Source organism: Monodelphis domestica, chromosome 2 (assembly GCF_027887165.1).
Source record: "Monodelphis domestica isolate mMonDom1 chromosome 2, mMonDom1.pri, whole genome shotgun sequence".
Lineage (NCBI taxonomy): Eukaryota > Metazoa > Chordata > Mammalia > Didelphimorphia > Didelphidae > Monodelphis > Monodelphis domestica.
This window is the reverse complement of record NC_077228.1, coordinates 152,463,638-152,473,635: the sequence shown is the minus strand read 5'-3', so window position 1 is coordinate 152,473,635 and position 9,998 is coordinate 152,463,638. Positions and strand designations below refer to the sequence as shown.

General features: G+C 32.7%; 1 protein-coding gene across 4 annotated transcripts in view; it reads right to left on the bottom strand.

Annotated features, from left to right (window-relative positions):
• Nucleotides 1-441: 441 nt before the first annotated feature.
• ERO1B (endoplasmic reticulum oxidoreductase 1 beta) overlaps nt 442-9,998 on the bottom strand; it is a 49,200-nt gene continuing 39,643 nt past the window's right edge. For all 4 annotated transcript variants that reach the window (XM_001368692.4, XM_007481579.3, XM_007481580.3 and 1 more), the window contains 3 exons: nt 8,285-8,371; nt 6,129-6,262; nt 442-3,226 (listed from right to left, as the gene is read on the bottom strand). In XM_001368692.4, coding sequence (XP_001368729.1) covers nt 3,166-3,226; nt 6,129-6,262; nt 8,285-8,371 — 282 coding nt within the window. In that variant the 3' untranslated portion in view covers nt 442-3,165. The remainder of the gene's footprint in view (nt 3,227-6,128; nt 6,263-8,284; nt 8,372-9,998) is intronic.

The following is a 9,998-nucleotide window of genomic DNA, read 5'->3' as shown; positions in this document are numbered from 1 at the left end:
CACAAACTAATGTTTGACGTTATCAAGAGAATGATAGGTTAAACAGATAAACAGATCATATTTCTGACACAGTGGTTCTTATGCTTGTTATGTCTTTTTAACAACTCAAAAGATGGAAAAATAATTGTGCTTCAATATATTTTATTCTTTATGTGAATTATTAACTTAATACTTCTCCATCCTCCACGATAATTTTTTATGTTGAATTTAATTCTACTAGGCAGAGATTCAGAATTTTGTTTTTAATTTTTAAATTCCTCTCAAAATTATTATACCCATTTAAAAACTGAAACTAATGTAATATATATATATATGTGTGTATATATATATATATATATATATATATATATTCCCCCCCCCCCCCCCGAAGGCCATTAAGGGAAAAAGTGGAAACAAATACTTGTCTCAAAAGAGAAAAACAGGTCTTTTAAACACGAGAAATACTGCAGAAACATTTTCTTTAATTCAAATTTTAGAATCAAGTGGAAACAACAGCAAGTAATACAGTATTATGTTCAAAATCAAAGGTGTATATATTCAGGGCAGAATTGTACAAGTTTTGTGATTTATACAAGTGATACAAATTTAGGTACTTCAGCTATGAGATTTAGTATGAAACTCAAATTTTCACATAGACTAAAGTGTTGCTGATGAAATTTAATAAAGAAATTTTCATACTCAAAATTCTATCCAGTTAAGAAAATGACACAATATTTCATATATGCCCAGTTATATGTAACTATTGGCTAAATCACTATGCTAAATGCCAAAATGTTTTGCTCTATCAACTTTCTAAACTGAAGGTCTATTACTACTTTATTTAATTCACTTCAAAAATTGGTCAAGGATTCTAAAATTTACAGTAACGTGGACATAGATGCCACTCAAAAAACAATAAACTCAAGTCAAGGGAAAAAGTATTTTCCCCTCCTTTCACATTTTTATTACTTTATCAATTGGTACAATCATTTCTGTCAGATATACCATCAGGGCAGTATCTTTTATTAAGTTATGATATGAAATAAAAGCTGAACTTGGGCAAGCATATGCTTTTGAAAATAGTTTATAATAATAATTGCCTGGCATGTGAGTCTTAAAAAGCAAATAGCAGTAATATAGTTTTCTAAAAATAAACATGGCAATATATGAATGCAGTTACCACATTATTTTCAATGACAAACTATTATGTTTCATGTAAAAAAATTTTCCTACAATTAGAAAGGTGTTTGTAGACCCTTTCATTTCCAAGAATTCTCTAACATATATGTTTCTTTTTTTTAAATTGCAATAAACCACAGGAATTAAGAAGGGTAATTGCTTGTAATAAGCAAGGATTCATCCCCCAGTAAATTGCAAGTTTGCCTGGAGTTAAGAGATTCTGAAGTAGCATTCCTTAAAAGAAACTGATCTTAAAGATTATTGTGCTAAGATGACAAAAATGTGGTAATTTCAGGTTAACTGGTTTTAAGCAGTAGCTTTCAGGGAACTGACATTATCTGACGTATTTCAACCAGAAAAATTATTGATGTATTCAGTGTTCAAAGAAACTTGCCTTAAATTTTCTTTCTATATGCAATACTTTCAGCACTAAGATAAATGTTTGCAATCAAATTTACCTCTTTGTAATAAAATTAAATACCACCATCAATTGTAAAGTGATTATATAAAAATTAGAAATTGGATTTGGAAAAGAAACAAGTCTAGTACACAACTTTCCCCCTTTATATAAGGGTCCAATGGTGGAACAAAATTAATTTTAAACAATTGGTTCCATTGTATCATTATTAAACACATTTTAGACTTTGGCAGGCTAAAGTATGGGCTTAAGGGCACTTGTTATTCACTTGGTAAAAAATTGAAGGTCTAATACACAAAGACTTTAGGACTCTTACCCGCATTACTACCACACATATGCAAACTTCCACATTGAACACCAACACTACCACTACCACAGTTTAAAAAATTATCAAATAGCTAATCCTGGCCAAGGGTACTTTTAATTCTGGATTTAGAAAGTGGAAGTTCACTACTTCAGAGTGGTGTGGTGGCATTATGTCCAAGTTGACCACACAAAGTATCACATATATGCAGTGAATTTATATATTCTTATTAACTTGTTTAAATAACCCATCTAAGAAAGTTAGGCTGAGAGTAGTTAGGGGATTGCATAGATAATTTTTTTTAAATAAAGTTCTTTAAAATGGTTTTTCTATTTCTACTTAAAACAAATTTTTGGCCTATAACATTTGAAAATAACATCATAGATTTACCTAATCCCAATAGAATCTGTTTCAAAAAGTTACCTGTTAGATGTATATTTAGTATGCCAACAGACTATATGGAATACCTACATTTTTTCTTCTTTAAGGAAAGGGAAATATATAAATCTGTTTCTTGGTCACAAGTTGGGCAATTTCTTTAAGAAGATAATGCTTGTGTTCTAAGAATGAGAAAACTCTTGGACCAATTTTAACAGACAGATGACTGGGAATCAGAGAAAACATCTGTCCAACTCTACCAGAGGAAGTTCCCTTATATCAATGAAGAGAAAAAAAAAGAAAGAGGATCTTGAATACACAAGAAATTCCTCAAATTACACATTTAAAAGACTGCCAATTATAATTCTGCAGGAGAAATAAATGAGTTAACACAAAGTTGGGCACAAATATAATGCAAACCTATGGGAAAAACACATGGAGAAATTTCTTATCACAGTATCAGGATTTTTCTTTACTAAAAGTACAACATTTGTTCCCCAGTTCTCTTTCCCGTCACAGGGGACTATAACAATGTTATTAGATGGCTACATAATTTAAGGTTAGACAACTGCCTGGGAATAACAGGATAACAAAATGAGAAAAATAAACTCTAAATAAAAGGTGGCACACTAGAGACATTCGATAGATGAAAGAATACATGAAATTAAACATAGAATCAATATAATTTACATGTTCCAAAACTATATACTTCATTCATAAATAGCTCTAATTGATAATTTCCTATTTTAAGGATCATAAATATTCAAGTTGGTATCTGAATGTTTCCTGCAAGAGTTCAAATTCTTGAAGGTCAAGAAGATCAGTCTCATTCTGCTGAATGTCCAAGACCAAAAGTCTTTATACAATTATTTTATGGTCACCTTTAACATGTGTGTAAAAGCCTTTATTATCTACTGTTTTTCAATAAAATTTTGAAATTCTGCAACTCTATTATACTTGTAGAAAGTCTGTAAGAAAAAAGAATATGTATATTAGTACAAGTTTAATACACAGATATTTAAAACTGAATGTTTCATCATGATCTATATAAAAAATTTTAAATAGTATTAAGTTCTTTAAACAATCCTGTTTTGAAAAGTAAAATTCTTCACATAGTAACTGAGTTTACAGATGAAACTGCCACTCTACAAAGATATGAATGAGTCTGAGACACTGACAGGACTGTGATACTGAGATAGTAAAATATAAAAGAGGGGAGGGTTTAGGGAAGAATTTTCCTCAGAGTAATGTTTTTAAAAGTATGAGAATAAAATATATAGGATTGCAAAGGAACCCAATTACATTGAAACATTAAATTAATTAAAATATTAAAATTAAATATAATTGTCAAATATTGAATATTTAAAATAATTTCTGGAACCCATATTAAGGAAACCTAAATAGAGGGAGAAGAAAAAGGGCCCAGTGCAAAAACTTGGGAATCACAAAAATTAGGGGGAATGATGTGGACACTAAGCCAATAAAGAACAATGAGAAAAATTAGTCAAACCAGAGAAAGCAAACAAGGAGAAAACTTATCACACACAAATGCATTGTTGGTGGAGTTGTGAATTGATCTGACCATTCTGGGGGGGCAATTTGGAATCCTGCCTTTAAAAGAATGCATGCCCTTTGATTATCAATACCACTACTGGGTTTATATCCCAAAGAGATAAAAAACAAAACAAAACTGGGCAAAGACCTGCACAAAAATATTTATAGCTATGCTTTTTTGTGGTAGCAAAAAAATTGGAAAATGAGGTGTCCCTAGATTGGGGAAATGCTGAACAAATTGTGATATATATGGGATGAGTCTCTTTATAGGGAAGAGAAGTCTTCGTGTGCATTATGGGGTGTATATCTATGTCTGGGGAAAGACTTGGGGCACTTGTATGAATGGACCAAGAGGTATTAAGGAGTCACAAGGAAGAGGAGTCTATGCTCCTATGTTTCTATATGTGTTAGTCAAGGAAGACTATGTGTGGGTATGGCTTCTTTCCATTCTTGGGGGTTGGCAAGTTGAAGGACCCAGGATAGTAGCAAAAGCAAAAAACAAGAAATCTATGACCTGTAGCATTTCATGTAAAATATATATGCAGAAGCTTGTAACTCCCTTCACAATTAACTCTAGCTTCTTAGTGGCTTTTTTGGTGATACTTCCTAGTAATGGCTTTACATACTGACTTCTGCTCCTGATGTTTGCTTTAAGTTCTACTTATTAAAGCTGCCTGTGAAGGTTATTTTAATCACATTTTGCCCACATTAAAAAAAATATTTTTTTAGCAATTTACCTTAGGCTTTAATTATTGTGTATCAACTTGAATTTTCTGCTCCTACTTTTCTGTGTTTTTTAAATCTGTTTTTCTCTCTACTGTCCTTCACTGACTATCTAATCAATAAGTCAATAAGCATTTATGAATCACCTACCATATGCCAGACATTGTGCCGAGGATACGAAGACAAAAAAATAAACACTTCCTATTCTCAAGAAGTTTACTTTACCATTTCATTTATGGTATAGAGATTTGAGTTCCTTGTTCTTATTCTAAAAGTGGATGAATATAATGGTATACATGGATTTTTCTCTAAAGAAATAAATTACTTTCATATAATTCTTGATTCCCTCCATCCCGTGCATTAGTATCCCTTAAGATAAATGGTTTCCCCATCCTGATTTACAGCAAAGCAACAAATTTTATTGAAACGCTGGAAAATAGATAAAATAGAACAGATTAGAGGAAAGTCTTTAGAGTGATAAAATAAATACCAGGAATAACTGAGAACCCCTAAAAGACCTTCTACCAAGTTTTAGAAGTGGGGCTCACTGAGTATTTGACAAAATGCAATGTAATTTTGGGAAGAGAAAAAATGTTTCTACTTCAATTCCTTTTTAATTGAACTTAAAGTATGTACAAATCATCCTTAATTCTTCCCCCCTTCTTCCCCCATGCTAAATATACAACTGGGCTTACATTCATTATTTATTCTCCATATTGGTATTAATTTATTGGAAGCATGAAATAAGTGCTTAGGATTGCATTATTCATGTGGTGACAGTCAATACAATTTGGCACTTTGATGTATTGTTCTGTTTGAAATCTTCAACTGAATAGATCCTATCATGTGATCCATAAGCATAAGGTAAAAATTTCATCATTAAAATGGGAGGTAGAAGCATTATTTACATAAATTGGTTCTGAATAAGAAGCAAAGGGTTATATGGAGGAAAATACCCCCCACCAATTTCTAGAACCAAAGCAAGAAGAATCTAGTTATGAACAAAGTTTTAACTCTCTTGTTCTCAGAACTCCGTCAGTGCCTAGGTGCAAGGTAAATCCCTGAACCTCTAACAGTTCTCTCCTCTACAGAATGGCCAAAATGCTTCATCTTCATACGACTGCTATGACGAAAGCACTTGGTCAACTTTAAAAGCACTACAAAAATGTGTATAAACATTTTTACTTAAAACTGCTTTGACCAAACCTTGAAAGATCTCCTGGAGCCAATAAAATAACCAAGTAGAAAAGTGTTAAGAGAGGAGAAAACTCACTTTATTTGCTTCTTAAAACTGGGGAGAGGGACTAGATATCATGTGAGGTAGAAAATATTCTTTTCTAACCTTGATTTACAGGGTAGAATCTGATAAATGACTGCTCTAATGACTTTGTTATAAAGGCACAAAGCAATGAACTGGAATATAGCATTGCCACAAGTAAATTGTAGTCTGTGGATTATGCATAGATCTCAATATGATACTCGGTATAGAAAAAAAATATCCTAACGTTATTTTACCAAAAATTACCATAATTGTTATAGCTCAAACTCAATTAAGAGGTGGTATAAGTTCTCCATTATGAAGATGATTCTTACCTTCCAAATGCATTTAAAAGAGCAACTATTTCTTGACGAGTGAGTTGAAAACCTTTAGATGGACTATTCTCTGGAAGGTTCTGAATTTCTTTTTCAGAAAATAATATCTTCAAAGCAGTTCCTAAGCCCTGAGTCTGGATGAAATAATATATATTAATTTTATTCTGTATACGGTTAGTATGTACTTAGACTATTAAGAGTAGTTTTAAGACCCCATGATGACAGTCAACAAGTTGGTGCCTAACGGGCTTAATTTTCACTTAATTAACAAATGTAAATTCTACAAAAATTATTCATTTGACAAGTCTACACATTTCACACTGAATTATAAAAATTAAAAGTGCAAACCAGCAGAAGAATAAGCCGAAACACTAAATTTCACTTTATACTTTTAATTTATCTATAGAATGAATTTACCAATGCCTTAGGGATAATATATAATTATCTACATACACCCCAATATATATGTGTAGATACATATCTCTATACACACATACACAAACACTTCAAACAACTGAAAACCTGTCAACCTAAAATACAAAACATTTCTGAATATGTCCTAGGAGATGCATGAACCCACTACCTATTTGAGGACATTATGCTTGCTTTGATGCAGTCTTAAAATCACTTTTATAAGCTAATTTCTCAGCTATTTGGGGCATTCAAGTACATAATGCCTATATTTTACACAAAAAAAATGACAATGAAATTCTCACATGAGGGAAAGTTATTTGTTTTTAAATTTGTTTCCATTTTAAAGGGATTTTGCTAGTACCTTACTGATGAGGGAGTTGCCATTCTACATATTTTACAAATAAAGTCTTGAGTTTAAGTCTATTTTATCTACTGAATAGCTGTAAGACCCTAGGCAAATCATCTAATTTCTCTCAGTTTCAATTTTTTCATCTGTAAAATGGAGATAATATCTGAAATTCACAGGGATGAAGTATGCACATAAAACATTTTGCAAATCTTAAGGTATTAAATGTCACTTGGTATTAGTATTAGGGTTATTTTTTTGTCCCAGATCTGTTCATTTCTGGCATATAATATGTCTTCACTACTGCATATCAGCAACTTGCCTGCAACTCCAATGAGAAGCGTCCAGGGCACTCAGAGGCCAAGGGATTTGCTTGGATTACAAAACTAGTAGTATTAGGCGGCTTCCTGAGTACAAGCCTAGCCCCTCATGCACCATGAATGACTGCATTTCATCATGATTATGGCTTATTGCTCTCTAGAAAAAGAGAGAAATAGGGCTTTATATGTCCAAAAGACAATGCTTTAAAACTGGATGTACCTTTCTTCCATTGATACATGGTTTTAAAAAATGACAGCTAACATTTACATAGTATTTACTATGTGCTGGGCTGTGCTAAGCATTTTTATAATTATTTTCTCATTTGATCCTCAAAACAATGCTGGGAGGTAGGTGCTATTATTATTTCCATTTTACAGTTGAGGAAAGTGATATATATAGTGATTTGTCCAGGATCACATAGGATTAAATATCTGAGGCTAGATCTGAACTTGGGGATTCCTGACTTTAGGTCCAGTGCTCTATCCATTACACCACTTAACTGCTTATAAATGACTGAAATGGAAGCCTTAAATGACTTTAATATTTATGTTAAAAATAATAGAAAATTGTATATATTATGCTTACTTAAATTTCTTATGATTTCACTGGCCTGGGTATTGCTTATTCTAATCCAGTAGATGATCTTAATGAATTGCCAGGATTGAACAACTTCATCTCCTGGTAACCAACTTCTTCCCCTAGGGATCAGATTCTCCAAAGCTTAACTGATGCTTGTGTTCAGGTGACAAATACCCACTTTCTCTCTGGACTTATACTCAAAGCCTGTTTAGACTACTAGACCTGCCAAAACCCGTACTTAATTCTCTGGCATAGACCTTTAAGGCTATTCACTATATCACAATGAGGCAGCAGAGTAGGACTTTAGTGGAGGTATATAACAAGTAAATCTTCTATATGGATACATATAAGATTCTTTACATGTTCAAACAAAGGCACTAATATTTCCCAAAGCTCTACTTTGAAAAGAATTTTTAAAATTTGCAAATGCACTGAATTGCTTCAGGGGAAAGCATTCAGCATAGTAAAAATAATTCTAGAAACAAAGATACCATACCTGTAGTTTTCCCCATAACCTGCATTTGTCACATCCAACACAGTCCATTATACGTGATATGTTCTTGAAATGCAACCGAAATTCTTCCTGATATAGAGAAAATATTTTCACTATGTTAAACTAGACTTTTAAAATATATTTGGCTAAAATAATAGCAAATTTCTAAAAAACAGTCATTCAAAGAAAATGTTATGTTTAGCAAAGAAAAGAACTCTATAAAACAGTGATTGTAGCTGTCAGGGGATGAGTGAACCTGTGATATCATTCATAGGAAAGCTCCCTTCCCTAATAAGGAAATTTCCTCCACCAGGGCAGTTCAGCACCGTATCTCCCATTTATTTTCTTATTTAGTTGCCTAGAGCCCCAAGAGGTTAAATGATTTGCCCAGGGTCACACGACAAGTATATAACAGAGAACTCAAATCCAAACTTTCCTCTTTATCCATCAGAACAGAATCAGATTATATTACTAGAAGTATAGTATCAAGATATCATACCAATAGGCTGTACTTCAAATACTAAAGAATGGTTAAATTATGCCTAAAGCATTATTTTTTGTTTAAGGTATCATATTGTTTGAAGGATACTGACAAATTACAGAATATAATAAAGTAGTATGGTTGAGAAGGGATTGAAAACCATGTCAAAATAAAAGGTTGAAGAGAACATCAAGCTGCTCTAAATTATCTTAAGGCTGCTCAAGTGAAAAAAAGGTCATTGTGTATGGCCCAAGACAATATAATCAGAATCAAAAGATTGTTAAAAGGAAGCAACTTTTAGTATATGAGGAAAAAGTTTCCAACAATTTGTTTTAAGGCAGAATTAAGTTACACTATAAGGCAATAAGCCTCCTAATACTATGTTTGCAAGGACAGCTGAGCATCTGTTGCAGAGGTGTACCTTGTTTGGGTAGAAGACTGGGTTAGATGTCCAGGTTGCTTTCAATTCTATAATTGAAGATGTGCTAAACTGACAACTTTACACAATCAACTGGCGTCTCTGTCAATAAAATTTACCTGAAGAATATTTGTTGAAGGCAAACTTTATGCAAAGCATTCTGCAGGGCACCATGAGATATTTAACAAGCAAATAAGCCTAAACTCCTGTCTTAAAGGAGCACAACTATTATACACTCTTGCATCTGGTAAAGTGTCTATGTATTTGTTTTGTATTATAATTCCTTTTGTATGTTTGGCTGTATGTGTATCAGTCAATAGTAGAACACAAATCTTTTGTTCTCTCCTCAAATCTATATCACTCCCTTCAAAACATCTCTCATTGGAGAACTTAGGTCTATAAGGCCTGTGTGCCATGAGCTACTTCTACTCCAAATCGCCTCAAGGTCATCCCTTATTTTCCTTCTTTGTTCCTGGCTCAGTGGAAGAAGTGGCCTTTTCCATGCAAACATCAATTCTTTGTATCCTTCTTACTAACCTCTTTCCTACCCTCTGGGAGCCTGACTTTTTGATAATTCTCTTAATTTTCAATCACTGCTTATCTTTTAGTTTCTTATCTAATGCTTATAAACAGACCCAGATCTCTCCCATCCTTAAAAAATAAAAATATCTTCACTTTATCCTACCACTCCCTCGGCTTACCATCCTATACCTTTCCTCTCACTGTCAAAAACCTTAAAAAAGTCATCTACATTTATTGCATCCATTTTCTTTTCACGCTGATTTCTTAGTCGCTTGCAACTTGGCTTTTGATCTCAT